Source organism: Rissa tridactyla, chromosome 1 (genome assembly GCF_028500815.1).
Source record: "Rissa tridactyla isolate bRisTri1 chromosome 1, bRisTri1.patW.cur.20221130, whole genome shotgun sequence".
Lineage (NCBI taxonomy): Eukaryota > Metazoa > Chordata > Aves > Charadriiformes > Laridae > Rissa > Rissa tridactyla.
The window spans coordinates 75,997,566-76,013,939 of NC_071466.1; the positions used below are offsets into that span (position 1 = coordinate 75,997,566).

The following is a 16,374-nucleotide window of genomic DNA, read 5'->3' on the forward strand; positions in this document are numbered from 1 at the left end:
CTTACATCCATCAAAATGGTAATCTTTGCCTAAGCTTTACAATGCAAGACCAGAAATATAAATTCACACCATCTAAAGCCCAATGACAATCCAATGACTAGTGCTCAACTAAAGCTTTTCTTCCAAAAAGGTATTCATACCTGAACCACAGATATCAAAGAGATGCAGAATCTACCACTCGGTGATTCTTGCCAGGAGCATAATCTGACACCAAATTATATTAAAACATGGATAGGTCCTGCTTATGAAAGGATCCACATGACTTTGTGTGGAGACCCTATCCTGGCCATCATTTGTGACACGCAAAAATATATCAGCAGTGATTTTCCATTATCTTCCAAAATATAAATGAGAAAGTGACAGACCTTTAGGCCTCGGCTAATATTCTGCTCCCCAGAGGAAAACAAAACCACAACAAAACAAAAAAAACCACCACCAAAACCAAAACAAAAAAAATCACAACTTTTTTGAGGATTAGAGTGGATGAGAGCTGTGCAAAACCCCCATATTTTAAACCTCAGAAATGGTGACTGGTTTTCTTTAACAAGATGGCAAAATTAAATTTTAAGTCTCTGAATTTGCATAGTAATTTCTGAAAGAAATTAGTGACTACATGTTTGGGGTCTGCTTCAGCTCCACAGTTTCTGGTCAATGGGGCAACAAGCTATTTCAGTTGGCAACTTCCTCATTATGACATCCACCTTGAAACTGGTCTGAAATTATGAGCTGGAAAGTTGTTCCTGCCCATAATGGCTCCTTCCAATATAGATGAGCCAGACTAGATGGAGAAAAGTTGGAACATGGCTTTCTTGCACACTCTCCTGTGCATCTCCCCAGGCATAAATTTTTCTTTGAAAAATTTTCCTGAGCCCTTTGGGGTGAAAGAAATATTTCTATGATCCTACATGCTGCCCTCACCTGAATGAGATAGATACTTCTGTATTTAATTAGAGCAGGTAAAGGGGGAGAAGCCCCTCAGTAGGTGAACGGTCCTTTCTGTACTGCTTTCTCACGCGATTTTCAAGTCAATTGGGCTGTTACTTTCAAAGTGTCTCATCAACAGTCCAAGAGAAAGTGTTTTTTTTTATTTTTCACATGCTCATGAAGTGTGATTATCCCGTTTACTATCCTGTTTTCCAATAGCTTGTCTTTGCTACAACACCTTTTCTGATCATGTCTGTTCATCCTCTGTAGCATTTCCACCCATCCTTTCCAGTTGGAATTTCACCGAGGATTTTGCTGATAGAAGAAAGTTCGTCACCTAACAGAGATGCAGGTGCCCAGCAGGTATTTTTATACAAAGAATCTTTCTCTTCTCTCCTTCAGAAAGGGACAGCTAGCATCACTGTATCTGTGCCACAAACACAGTGGAGAGCATCACAACTTGTGTTGCACATTCCTGTTCCATGTCTGAAGACCTGTGGGGCTAATCTCTGGGTTCAGCAAGTTCGGCCTGGTGCTTTCTGGTCCATGTTAAAAAATATATGTGTGTTTTCACATGGCTTTGATCTTGCCTTCATGTGCAGCAAGTGCATGCTTGATTGTTCAGACATTAGCTATCTAAACATCCCAAGGATGGACATCCAACCTGCTGTGGAATTTACTTCAGAGCAAAAATGTCCTCTGAAAATCAGAACGGTCAATACATCTTTTATACTGTGACTCCTGTTGCAGTAATAATTTGTGAAGAGGTTTTCTAGGTCATCACACAGAATGTTTCTCCTATTTCTCTTTCACGCGCACTGTTATTGTAATAGCCCATTATGGCATCAAGAGATACACACATATTAGCAGCAGGGTTTTTTTTTTTTGAAGGAAATGTAATGCAGGACCCTTGAGGTCAGTGAGAACTCTGAACCCAGCCAAAAAACTCTGGGCCTTTCTATACTTCTCCCATTTCAGGTCTGTAAACCCATTTAGGCAGCAACCCCTAGAGTTTGGGAACATCTAGTATTTTATGACTTACTATGTTACACATCATGCACAAAGGTTTAATGCAACTGCAGGGTTTATCAATCACTTTGAAACTATGGCTAAGGCAGCATAAGGGTAGCACTTGGCTGCCCCTGAACGGGAAGGTTTTGCACCCCATTTCCCCTTGTCCATAAGTTCCTCTCCCCTCCCCAGATCGGATCTAATGGTCATGTTACACCAGGGCAAGCTCACTCCACTCACTCATCCAACAAAACCCAGTCTGCAGGGTTTTCACAGAGGCAGCTTTATGGAGCTTATTAACCAATTTATCCTACCACTGCTAGGTCTATTTCTAATAATTGAAATGGTATGTGTGTATAGCATGTACCTCTCATGACAGTTTATCATGAAAGGAGGTAAATTAACACTTAACTGCAACTCTAGCAGCACTAGTTGAAGTGATTTAAGCAAGGCAAAATTTAGTACGCAGTGATCTGGCATAAAAGAAGACAGGAGAGCTGCTGCTCAGTCAGGGAATTCAGCCCATTATGTTACTAAAATCTTTGTGAACAGGGTATATTCATAAAGCCCACAAGGCACCACGGCAATATACTTAGCATTATTATTTCACAATTTTCTTCTTTTCTTTTTTTTGTTTTCCTCCAGAAAATCCATTTCCAACAAGAAAAGAATAATTTTTGGCTTAGTTCTAGGATCAAATAAAGGATCAGAAAACATGTAAATTCTATGCTGCTAATCCGTTCTGGTTTTGTCATTTATCGTATTTTACCATGGAGACCACAGATGTGATGTCCTGGACCCACTGAATTTAATGGAGTTTCAGCTACTGACCCGAGCTGTGACATTTCAGAAAACATTTTCTGCATTTTAGAAAACATTAGTTTCATTTAAAAATGCATATTCTTTCTTCAGTCTGACAATTAATAGTCAGATTCATTTTCACTTAGAGTAATCACACATTCCCTCCCACCCGACTGCCAATAACAAAGACGACATCCTCAAAAACTGAGTGTAATTAATTCTTAGTCTCAGAATCTGAAAAGGCCAGTCTTGTTAATTGAAGATACTCAAAATAGTATGACCAACCTTGATGAGATGATAAGAATTATCATAAAATGGCAATTTTTAGCTTCCAAATGCACTAAATACATTAACCACCTTTTTGGAAGCAACAGAAGTTTGCACTGCTGGGCTGTGACTAACAACATGCGAAGCACGTTCCTCTGAATGTGGGGGTTTTTTTCTCCACATGCTATTGTCACTTAACTTTTTTCAGTGAAGTATTTTTCTTAGCTAACTTCTCAGAACAAGAATACTTCTGTTTAAATGTTAACTGAAAAGCAAATTAAGTACCATGAATTATAGCTTAATATAATGCTAGTAATTTCTATAACTTTAAGTATTTTTTAATCCTTGAGATTATTTAATTAGTCCTCTAAGCATTATTAAACAGTAAGTGTCATCTCCCTTTTAAAAGCACAGAAACTAAGTCAGAAATGTGAAACCCAAGTGTAGAAAGAATTCACCTTGAGGGATATTGCAGCTCAACCATTCATACCTCTCTCCTAGAGGCACCACCCCTCAACAGGACACAAGTATAAGGCTCTAATTCTGAAAAAAAAATATGCCTGAAATGTCCTTGTCTTTATTCCTTTGAGTAGGACTGCAGACAGAACACACTTACCTTATTCAGCTAAATACTTGCAAAGGAACACAAGAAATCTGCACAACGCTGCATAAAGCAACACGGAACATTTATGTAAGCTTTTTGATTTAAAGTCCAACAGCTGGGGCCCCGTTCGGTCACCGAGGCACCTAATGCCAGGTTCTGTTGCCCAGCATGGGATTGCATCCATGGCACAGGACTTACAGGACATCCTCATCCCCGCAGCAAAGCAGCTGGAGCCCCGGCAGAAAACTGCAAAGCTCAGATGGTGCCACACTCCTAAATCGCCTCCCAGGAATTTTCTTCTGGGCAAGCTGGGGCAGGCTGCAGCAACCCCAGGAGTTAGGCTGTTCAGAAAGCTGCAAAACTGCAAGTATCCTTCTCTTTAAAAATGTAAACGGAATTTTTCCTCACTGTGCACTTTTTTTCCCCCCTGTCATTTCAGCTACTGAAAGAATCTACAAGTACGCTACAAAAAATGTGTATAATAAAATTGTGTATAATAAAATGTGTATAATAAAATACACGAAAAATGTGTATAATAAAATTGTGAAGAGCTGCTCAATTGATTCAAAATGCCACTGCTTTATACTTCCTTTCTGCATGAGGCAGGTAAAGTAAAATTACAGCTGCCTTTTTGTGATGGCTACATTATCAATGCACTAAGCAAATAATAAGAGACTGACATATTTCCCTTATTCTGCAATGTCAAAATACTATTTTGATCATCTGAAAACAAGAAAAAACAGATCAACATTTTCCTCTTTCCAAGGGGAACACTCCATCAACTCTAAAGCAGTACAAAGGACATATAGAAGGATTTTAAACGTAAAATGATCTAAAACGTTTAAAAATATAAAAATCTTGAATCTGTCTAAAGTAAACAATTACACTTATTTTTATTCCTGATCATCAGAAGAGCTGTTGAAGGTGAATATAATAAAAAACAGATTTTTGTGTTTTACATTTTCAAACATAGAACCATGACCCTGGTGGATCCTGATATATTATCCAAAAAGGAATATATAAGAAGTCTGCAGGGACGATAAGACTACCTAGTTCCTTTGAGACTGAAAATCTTACACTTTTTTAAAATAACAGACGTAGTATGTACCAGAAAGATACAATCTTAGATCCCAAGATAACTCATAAGAAAGCCGCATCTTTTAGTTTAGCATGCTATGGTCCACAGTAGGAGTGTTAAACTGTTAACTATTCATTGTTAATATTTACACACACACAAAAAAAAACAAAAACATTTTTCCTATTCCACGCGGCTCTTCAAGATTTAAAAGTGCTTCCCGTACATTCCCATGAATTGAGCATCTTGGGTGAGGACAGTAGAGTGCAATGCATATTGCGAAATTGTCAGCCAGATTGAGCGTGGACTTGAATGCTTGAAAATATCTTGAAATATTCCTTTCTGTGGACATTATTCTATGCATAATCTGCCTGTTGCTTTCCTCACCTGAACCAACTTTGAAGCGAGGACAAACCGTTACTTTCAACGGTTGCATTAAAATACCAAGAGTGCTTTAATGGCAGTTAGTGAAGTACCTACCACAGGTACAGAAGCACCTCAGGACCAGGATTTATCAATGTACTTGATGCAGCTGGGTACTTCATGTACCTGTCACTGATTCTAGCAAGAAATGGTTCCTACGGTTACAAATATATTACTAACTAAAATAGGGCTAAGGACTGTCCTCTGACCGCGAGCAGCACGCTTACCTGTGCTGATGCTACATAACACCTTACCCTGGGTCCCCTCTGTGCCCCTACGGTGCCCTTGCAGCCCTGGATACTATTATTATTTTTATGTGGCCTTTTTTCAATTTAAAGTGTCTGAAGCAGCACTGGGGTTGTCTTGCAAGTCATCACAGTAGTTCTTTCCCAGTATTAAACCAAAAAGTTGTACATAGAATCATGGAATGGTTTGGGTTGGAAGGGACCTTAAAGCTCATCGATTTCTAACCCCCCTGCCATGGGCAGGGACACCTCCCACTAGACCAGGTTCCTCACGGCCCCATCCAGCCTGGCCTTGAACACTTCCAGGGAAACATCACACTGCAGGGCATGGCATGAGGGCACACACCACTGTTAGAGGATGCAGAGGCCATCTGGACATCCCACGCCCTGAGAAAACAACAAAGCTGTTAACCCTTTAACCATGGCCACCTGCCTTGGGGACCATTCCCCCAGGCAGACATCTCAGAGCTCTGACAAGCAAGGGGGTTCACATGGACAAAATACTGACCGCACTGAGCTATACCTTGTGGTCAGCTACAATTAGAGCTGACAATGCCTGTGCTTGGTCAATTGTGTGCAGCACAGAGTACTATAACAAATATTTGTAGTCACTATGGGTCATGGAGGGGGAAACTCACCAGATATTAAGTGCTAAAGGATTTTTCAGTTTTATCTTGTTTTTTCTCTTGACCTTCACTGTCAGTATAGTTGTGCCGTTCTTTGGTCATTTGCACACAAAATGAGGCGCGATGTGGGCAGAACGTACCCTAAGTCGAGGAACAATGCCTGGACATCGTGGGTCTGCAGCCAGCACAGTCCTATCAGTTGCACATGTTTGACAACCCTCAATTATCGCTCCCCTACTTCTTTTCTCCTCTAGACTTTCTACCTTTTCCGTGCTGGTTTTGTACCTCTTTTTTCCCCTCCTCCTCTCCCATTTCTTCTTTTAGAGAAGCAGCTGTAAAGCTCCACATGGAAGAAAGAAACAGATTTGCTCACTCATCTGGTTACCACATTTCACGTTGTGGGAAACAGCACCGTGTTTTTCACACATTAAGCACTTTACACATGACTATGATTAATTAGAAAATTCCTTCTGTTGTCGGCTTTACATACTGACTATCATGCTACCGTAGCAGTATTTTCCCAGCTGCCGCAGACAGTGAGCTACATGAGAGGTAAAAACGTTCTCCCCCCTCTCCTGGCATCACCACTCCTGCTTCAACAGTGGGTCTTCTCTTTCAGCCAGAGAAACAATCAGAAACTGGGACAGGCAACACAGGAGAAAAAGGGAGCTGGTGTTAAATAAGTTTTTGTGCTAAGAGAAAGCTCTTCCTTTTTGGCAAAAATGGCAATAATAATGCTTGCCATGAGATCACATGCCCCCCACTGTCCTGGGGATAGCGACCTTCCCAAACACTGAGGTCCACATCTCCACAACTTGATAGCTGAGACACAACTCTGTATTATCACACTTCCCAGGAACTACATTATGTATTGTTAACCCTTAAGTAAAAACTTTGGTTTCAAGTTTCAGGGTGGGGCGGGAACAGTAAGTTTAATTCCTCTTTCACTCATATATTATTATTTCCCCTTACATATTCTTTTGGGAAAGTGTGTATATATATATATATACACACACACACACACTTTTTAAACCTTCTCCACTTACTACCCTAATCCTAGTATCTTCTTCTGCATCACACAGAACAAGGTGTAGGTTTATCAGCTGAAAGTTGCACTCAAAAAAGTCCTCAAAATAATCTTTCATTCTTAAGAATAATTTAATTTTCTCTGTCATGGCTGAGTTCTTCAGTTTCGTTTTTCTTCTGTAATAGGCCCCACTTCAAGCTACTGCAGGTAGATAGTGGCTCCTGGGGAAGGAACATACATTTTTTCTGCTGCACAGGGGCTGCAGATCACTCTGAAACCCAACTATTTAAAGACCCTGGTAACACACAGCATTGAAATTAATCTGCCAATGTATCATCAGAATAACAGCATTGCCTGTTCTTAAAGCCAGTGCTTATCCATTTCCAATAATCTGTGTAGTCCAAAGCAACAGGAAAAAAAGCTTAAAGCACATGGCATACAATGAAAAAATTCTGGGGAGAATAATATGCCAATTAAGTCTCACTCTCTTGTTTAATTGCTAATTGGGGGCAGGCTGAGGGAAGGCTGGTATTTAGTTGATTAAAACAGCTGCTTCAAACAAGCTATTTGAAGTTAACACAGAATCATTGCAATCTGAGGTGAAGGACCCCTGAAAGCCCCTTGGAGCACATTCTGCAAATCCAAACCGTGACAGCTACCTCCTAATGGAGCTGTGTTTGTCTCTTTCTCTTCCCCTTTCATAGAATGTTTCAATAGAAAGAGTAGCGCTTCAGTATTTGCTCTAATTGAACAGCTACTGATTAGCTTCACAGCAATGGAGTAGCAGCTGATTATGAGAAAGAACACATGGTATACTGATTGGGAGACTGCTATACCTGAACATACCAAGCTGTGAGTAACAAAGATTACTTTGATGAATTGAGGGAAATGTGCTAGCCTCTCAGAAGCGTGTAGCGTTTCACTGGTAAAAATATTATGTCAGTGAATAAATTGGACTGCTCAAATTAATAAAAAACTTGTTATGCATACGTGTTTTCTTAAAAATCAAAAACATGCTTTTAAAGTTTCTGGATGAAAGAAAAAAATAACAATTCTATTTTCTAAAATTTATATTCACAAATAATGCTGTTATGTCAGGATCAAAATTGCTCTCGGCAGAATATATTTTCTGACTTATCTCAAGACACCTTGCAAACTGGCATTTTTAAAGATAATTTGAGTATATAATAACTCTAGTTATTCATGGAAATGTCCACGAAGCTATGACTTTTATTATAAAATAAGAAATTAATAAAAGCAAATTAATTCTTTTTAAATAAGAAAGTGGGGGAGTTAGAAAGAACTGCTGAACACCAAAGATTTAATAATATACTTCCAGGCAACAAAGAAAAGTAATCATTTTTTATAATGATGCATAATTACAAAGGGTTTTATCTGGGAGGTTGCAAAGGTTCCTTCCTTTACCAACAAAAAGATAATCCCTTTCCCAGAGATGATCTCTTTCACAAAGGATTCTCATTCTTAAGCCCTGTGAAAAATAGGTAGAAACTTGCTCTATATTTAGCATTTTGATACAGAATCATAGAACAGTTTGGGTTGGAAGGGACCTTTAAAGGTCATCTCGTCCAACCCCCCTGCAATGAGCAGGGACATCTTCAACTAGATCAGGTTGCTCACAGTCCCCTCCAATGTTTCCAGGGATGGGGCATCTACCACCTCTCTGGGCAACCTGTGACAGTGTTTCACCACCCTCATTGTAAAAACTTCTTCCTTCTATCTAGTCTAAATCTATCCTCTTTTAGTTTAAAACCATTACCCCTTGTTCATCTGCTAAAAAGTTTCTCCATACCTTTCCTGTAGGCTCCCTTTTAGTACTGGAAATCTGCTATAAGGTCTCCCCTGGAGCCTTCTCTTCTCCAGACTGAACAACCCCAACTCTCTCAGCCTGTCCTCATAGCATAGGTGTTCCATTTCTGCGATCTTTTTTGTGGCCCTCCTGGACCCTCTCCAACAGGTCCATGTGTTTCCTGTGCTGAGGACCTCAGAGCTAGACACAGTACTCGGTACTTGAGATGGGGTCTCACCAGAGCAGAGTAGAGGGGCAGAATCACCTCCCTCGACCTGCTGGCCATGCTGCTTTTGATGCAACTCAGGATACAGTTGGCTTTCTGCGCTGTGAGCACACATTACCAGCTCATGTCCAGCTTTTCATACCGTAGTACAAAGAGGAGAAGGAGCAATAGGAACATGAGCCAACTCCCCACCTGTTCAGATTTTCATAGAATGGTTTAGGTTAGAAGGGACCGTAAAGATCACCTAATTCCAACTTCCCTGACATGGGGGATTCCACTAGGTTATTATGCATTTCGGTAGTCTATTGGGGACAACTTGGGAGTGAATATTGCTTATCGGATAGCTTTTTCATCTCTCTTCAAAGTACTAACTTTGACCAGACAAGTAGGAAGGTCACTCACCCATGATACACAGCTTGCAGTGCTTATTATTAAGGTGGTTTTTTAGGTAATGATGCCTTCCCATAAGACAAAACTCAACATTAATTATTTAAGATTGACAAATTTAAGGCACATCTATGGTTAGGGGAGGAGACCATCCCTTTCTGTATGTTAACACTGACAATTTTCAGTGACCTACTTTCTCTAAAGGCATTCCTGGCACCCAAGAGAAAATTCTAGCAATTTGAATGGGACCTGATGTAGTGTAAACCAAGGTGATCCAGAAGTGTCTTATCTTTTTTGTCTGTTCGTCTTTTAGAAGTATAGTCAATAGGTTTATATAGCAGGTAAGGAAGATTTTTTGCAGCATCTTCCCTGGTACAAGAACGTAGGAAAAGAAGATTCTTGATGACTTTCTGAAAAATCTTACTTTGTAGTGTCACAGGGAAATATCTAGGCACTCTAGCAACTGAGTTTCTGTTGTGCTCAGGATCAAATGTCTAAGCATGCAGAAAGCCTCATCTGTTTTATAATGTCATAGTAATGAAAACGCGTATCTCATACAAAGCATATGTATAGAAGGAAAATTCTCCTTAATTCTCTTACAAAACAGGTAGTATCACCTCTAGAACAGCTCAAAAATGCTTTGATTCTTAATACCAGAAAATGCTTTGGTCCCTAGAGCTGTGAACAGGTAGGCTGAGTGCACCTTGTGCTGAATGGGCACTGAGGTCCCTTAAAACCAATGTCTGGACAAGACCTAACTTCCTAAGCAGTGGCATCTCTTCTCTGACCTTTCTATCAGATGGGATTCAAGAGACATGGTACAATCCACTGAGGAGAGGACTGTCACTTCTGTCTTTTTAATAGAATCCTACTCCCAAAGGTAATTTTACCTGGAACAAGGCAAATCACTACAAGTGGTACTCATTTTGCCTAAATTAGTTACCTCTCATGAAGATCTCCACCACTGAGTTAGTCATGTTGCACTCCCCTTATTCTCAAAAGAGAGAAGTAAACTTCTGGGGGCTGCAATACATCTGTTCTGTTGTAGACAGCTACATTAGTCTTTAGAAAGGCTTATCTTTCTCCACAGATAACAAATGGGGCCAAGTTATATCAACCGTATCAAAAGTTGTCCTCCCCATGCTAAACAGACCCCACACACGCAGGTTCAGACATGTCCTACAGAGTACTAAAAAATCTGTTGCGTGGTCAGTAGAAGCCTGGATCCTAAGTCTTCTGCAGCCAAAAGTGAAAAAAACATCAATCCCAGGGAAGAAACAGTTATACTCAGCTATCTTTGTACAAAGCTTGCTAAGAAATTATATTTAGTGAATTATTTCTTACTTGTAAAGAAATTGAGAATGTTTAGGAGTTATTATTAAATTTCACCACTCAAACAGAAGCCTGAGAACAATGATGAAAAACAAAAAGACTGAATAAAAAGGCATAAAAGCATGAAGACAAAAACTCAACGTACTCAACAGTCATTGACACAGCTTTACCAAGACTTTTAGAGACTACTGAGGTAAGCAACCTGAAAAAGACATAGATTTAGTCCTACTGAATTATAGAAATTATACCCCAGGGAAATTTAGGGTTGGAAGAGCCGCAGAGGCAAACTGTGAAGAACTTGGAAAGTTCTTCTACTCTTGGTGAATGTACTTCACTGACCACAGACCAGGAAAAGATTGCTGAAAAAATCCAGTAGAAGAAAGCCAACAGTGAGGGAATGCATCAGTGCAACATGCCTGTCATAAGGGAAACCCGGGATATTTTTAAAGCTAGGTTGTGAACTCAGCACCTTGAGCAGATGTTATCTGTTGCGATACAGAGCAGCCTGGTATTCAAGCCTATGGCTATAAATGATGCAAAATATCCCTATAAATTTTGAAAGATATTTAATGATTCAGGTCAACACCTCAACCCTAGCACCAGAAAGACTTCTATTCCTAAAAGTCACAAAATATCATGACTAAAAATAAAATTTAAATTATTAGTTAAAAAAATAATATTCAGAGACTAAAAGAGAGTGGGCACTTCCATCTGAGGACAACATTGTAGTAGGCACTATTCAGTTTCTATTTAGCACATATTCAATGTAATGACAATAAAAATGTTTTCATGCTCACACTTACCAACAATTTCACTCGGCTCTTTATTGTAAAGTTTTTTGTTCCAGTAAAGAAGTCTGAGAAAAGGAAAGGAGACCAGAACAACAAGGCAAATGCCAACAAACATATGCCCTGTGAAGGCTGCAAAATCCAATCCCTGGAAATAAAAATTAAAACCTAAATTAAAATTCAGTTATTTTCCTATATGACATACAGGGAAAAGTATTCAACTATATATGTATTTTAGCAATCAATAATAAATATAAAGCAATAAAGTAAGTTCCAAGTACAGTATATGTTGTATTTCATCTGTTTCAAGGAGATGAGACACATCACAATTTAATTCAGAGAACTAAAAAATAGCATTACGAGTTTTTCTGAAATATATTTAGTGTTTCTGACGTAGACAGAAAAAAAAAAAAGACCAAACATAAATTGAATCATTAAATTTCACTTTCATCACTTAAATCACTGTAAATTCACAGAAATAGTTAATTTTAATGACCAGCTTTTATTTTAAACTGATGACGACATGGATTTTTACAGTAATTCTATCTGAACCAGGATTTAATCCACTCACTAATATTCTTCTACAATAAAAGTAATATATGTCAATATTCTGTTTGGTTTTCTGCCCGCTTAATAAATGGACAGATTTCTTTACATTTTGCACAATGAGACCCTTTAATGAATGGGTTCTCAAAAAGGTTAGGCAGAATACATTAAAAAGCTACTGCTTTAAGCAATAAGAATGAATAGTGTCAACCCGCCCTAAAACTTTGAACTTAGCCATGCTCTGAGTAGGACATTGGACTAGATGATCTCCAGGACCCCCTTCAAATGAATCATTCCATGATTCCATATTGCACACACTGTGGTGGATCAGGGCTAGTCTTTGGGCTGGGATTTTCTGAAGTAGTCATGACTAGCCTGTCCAAAAGTTGTCCATGAAGCTCCCAGGGGGATCACATCCAAGTACTCTGGTAGCAAGGAACTGTCTTATATTCACAGAGCAGAGGTTGTCTGAACTGGTGATACCAGCAGAGCAGCTCTGTGGCACTTGGAAGAAAGCATGGTCCAAGCCCTGAATAGCTCAGGTTGTCCAAACTGAATTTTCAGAGCATCCACTGATTTCCCAGAGACTCTAGAAAGTCACTGGATCTCCCTGTGCCACACCTCTGTGTCTCTACAAGGATGAGAATGACTTGCCTTTTACCAAATACCTATAGACCCTTCTGTAATGCCAAGAGAAATTAAAAACAGTTATATTGCCTCCTACTAAAAGAATTTATGTGGAAATGTCCCAGTCTCCGGTTCAAAAAAGGAAAAAAAGGTTTCTCTGTTGCACCAGAGGGCATAATAAAAAATGCAAGACACAAGAAACTGATTAAAGTCGTAAAGAGCTTTTGTAGCCAGATAAAGATTAGTGCTCTTTTGCAAAAAATCCACAGTTTGCAAATAGTTAAATAAGTCTCAGACATAAATACACAGACCTAGGATTAGAATTTGATCCAATGAAAGATACAGGTTTCAGCTTCATAAGCTAAAGAAAGTCATCCTTAGTTGCTATTTAGTATTAGATTCCTTACCGCTTCTACTCTCCAGCCCCTAAAAGGTGAAACTGTCTACCTGTTCTTTCGCTGTCCTTTCATTATAACACAGCTACTGCCATTTCTTTTATGAAAGTAGAAGGTTTATTTTAAGAATCAGACAGAAAAACATGATGCCACAAAGGAAAATAATATACCTTCATTCAGTTTACCTGCATAATAGGTCAGCCAGTCAAATGTCTGACATCTCTGCAAGACAGACTTTACAAGTCAATTTTTATAAATACTCAGGAAGATTGGCCTCTGTGCATCAAGTCAAGATTCAGAGCCACAGGAGACATTTCTATGAATGATGAAATCGACATTCATAACTCTAGAAAATTTACAAATAGAGGGGGAAAAAATTGCCTTACGCAAAGGCTCAATGTTTGTAAGACCTGCCCCCAAAGTATACCAACTCCATATTCCCCATGTATATTTCCTTAATGATAACCATTTAAAATTGACAATAAAACTAATTTATATATGGGTTGCCTCTAAGATTATAGCCAAAGAGAAAAATCAGAAAATTTTGGCCAGAAAAATCAGAATCCTTAAAAGCAAAGTTTGGAAATTACTCAAGTATTGACAAGGTGACATTAAACAGTTCAAGAAGTACGGAAAATAAGTATTCCGTTTTGTATGGTCTCTAAAATGACCCAGCGACAGGTAGGAAGCTGAAACAAATTGAGCTGTATAAACTCTGAAGCTACACCAGTGCCTAAACCTAACCGGAAAAAAAATTTATCCTCTGAAAAATTAATTGACTGGGAAACAGCTAGTTGACTAGCAATAAAGTAATTAGAGGTGATCAGAATATACTCAACTCAGAATTAGCAGAACAAGGAAAATTACTTTTGCATTCAACCTCGTCTTAAAAAGAGCAGTGGACATAAAGCTTTTCTTAGGCTGGCAGCAATGTGCCCACATCATGAAGAAGGATACCAGCTACCAGGCAGAGTATGCCAGCAGAAATTCTCTGCAGAGATACTCAGGCATAAAGCTAATTGCTAATGTAGGAAATAAAAATAGAAACCCGAAGAATTCTTGGAAACTCACAAGTTCAAATATGTGATGTCTCAATCATACGTTAATGGAACTTGAATTTAAGGAAGTGGTTTATTGCAAGCAAGAGCAAAGATTTACAAAGCCACTTGCTCCTACGTTTTGATTATCACACCAATTTCAGAGCAAAACAACTGTGCTTTGTCACGGAAATGCCACAATGCAGCAGCTTCTCAAATAAAAAAAATACAGCACAAGAAATGTGCTGCTTGAAACCCACAAAACTAATTTCTCTATGAAAAGAAAAATCACATCAACCTAGAAGGCAAACTAAAATGCTGAGCTTAAGAAGGATGTCTCAGGTCTGACTGATAGCTGAAAGGAATTTAAATGAGATGGAGATCGCAATACTCTAAAAGAAAATCAGGATTAACACAGCTTCGTGACACAAGAGCTGACATAGATAAGACTTAAAAGTGGTTTGGAGATACCATCACAAGAGAAAAAAAATATTATTTACTAGATTTTTTGGTAATCCTATCCAGGAGCTTACCCAAACTTTTCAAAGAGAGTAGCTGAGCTGAGATTCAGGATTTTGTTAAACTTCATAGTATCACCCTACTGATCTTTCTTATCTCTGAGATCCCGGGGGAAAAAGAAAACATGCTGCTTTGCTGCAACTGCAGAACAGCTTGCCAACTCAGCTGAAACAAATCGTTTTCTAACATGGAGCATGCTTATTTCAGGTAAGAGCTTGCATGACAGTATTGCCTGTGATAGTGCAAGGCTGGATTCAATTCTCTTTCCATCCTTTGCTCCTGGCTTTCCTCCCTGTTTCCTCTGTGCAATGATCCACAAGAGCCAGCGTGTAAAAATGAAACCTGGCGGTCGCTAGCCTTAGACAACTTGCACCCTGTAGCCATGAGGAGGCTGAGGACTACCACGTGCTCTCCTTTTCATGGCTGATATCTGAAGGGCTCACAGTGAAAAACAGACCATTGCCCACCCTGATGCTTTGAGCTGGGTGTTTAGCAGCAGCCTCTCTGCAGCACACAGGGTATGCTTTCAGGGAAGGACAAGGCAGATTTCACACCAGACGTTGTCAGGTAGCTAGTAGTCAACTGGCAAACTGGAGAACTATAAGAGACTGAAGATCTTAAAGAGACTAAAGAGTTTACATTGTACCACAGATACAAACGATGCAGCAGAGGATGCCAAGATGGTGGCACCGGTTGCTCCTTCTCCCTTTCCCACAGCCTAGAAAGGGCACGCAGCATCTCCACAGAGCCTACATTCATGCCCTTTGTGGCTGTGGATAACATATTTTATACCTCCTGAGTCCTCTGCACTGGCTTCAGCATTGTAAAAACACATTGAAGGGCTCCACATGTCTGCTGCATACAACAAAACGTCATTTTCATAAAGATTTTCTTTTTCCTGCACAATAGACTGAAATAGAATTGACACGCACAATAGGCAAGAAATACTTTTCTTCCAGGAGATTTCAATCCATCAAATAAATACAATACATGCTTCAAATGCCCCTTACTTGAGGCTATGCTGATTGTGTTAAATTTCTCCCATTCCCCAGTCGACAGAAAATCTTAAAATTTTGTTTTAGCGTGACAACAGCCTAAAGGTTCCACTGCCTACAGATTCAGAGCTGAAACCGAGTGGGTATCGTTCCTCGGTTTATAGTTTTATATGCAAAGTCAAATATATAAATTTCATAGTAGGAGGAAGTATCGTACTGTTTTCCTAAAATCCTAATTTTTTGTCCTCCTGATTTATTTATTTTTTTTTACTGCTTTTGGAGGTGTGACATTAACTTCTAGTAATTCAGACCTTTCCAGAGGAAATCTGCCATTTTAGAGCAAAGAGAAAGCAAAAATTATAGCTAGGTGCAGCAATTCAGGGAGCAGCAAATACTGTGCTTCTAGACAGAATGCCCTTCCTGTAATATTTTAAGATTAATAAAATGAGGAAGAGCAAGAGTAATTTATTATTTCTACACTGGTTTAAACATCCCTTCTGGCTGAGTGACTGAGATCTACATTGTCTCAGGAGGAACTGCTCATGACATCGCTGAGCCAGAAATCACTGAGGGTCTAACACAGGTACGTTAAAATAATCCATATCTGAGACATTGATAAATCTACTATTTTGCCTTTCACTATACCCTTTAATGATTACTACATGCAGAGATGGGGAAAAAAATCTGAAATCAGCCATAAACCCATAAATTT

The 16,374-nt window shown here is 39.2% G+C and overlaps 1 protein-coding gene across 1 annotated transcript in view; it reads right to left on the reverse strand.

Annotated features, from left to right (window-relative positions):
* The window catches only part of OCA2 (OCA2 melanosomal transmembrane protein), a 171,804-nt gene that overhangs the window by 88,557 nt on the left and 66,873 nt on the right, over positions 1-16,374 (reverse strand). Inside the window, exon 14 of the mRNA XM_054219851.1 lies at positions 11,559-11,691. Within this exon, the coding sequence (XP_054075826.1) occupies positions 11,559-11,691 (133 nt within the window). The remainder of the gene's footprint in view (positions 1-11,558; positions 11,692-16,374) is intronic.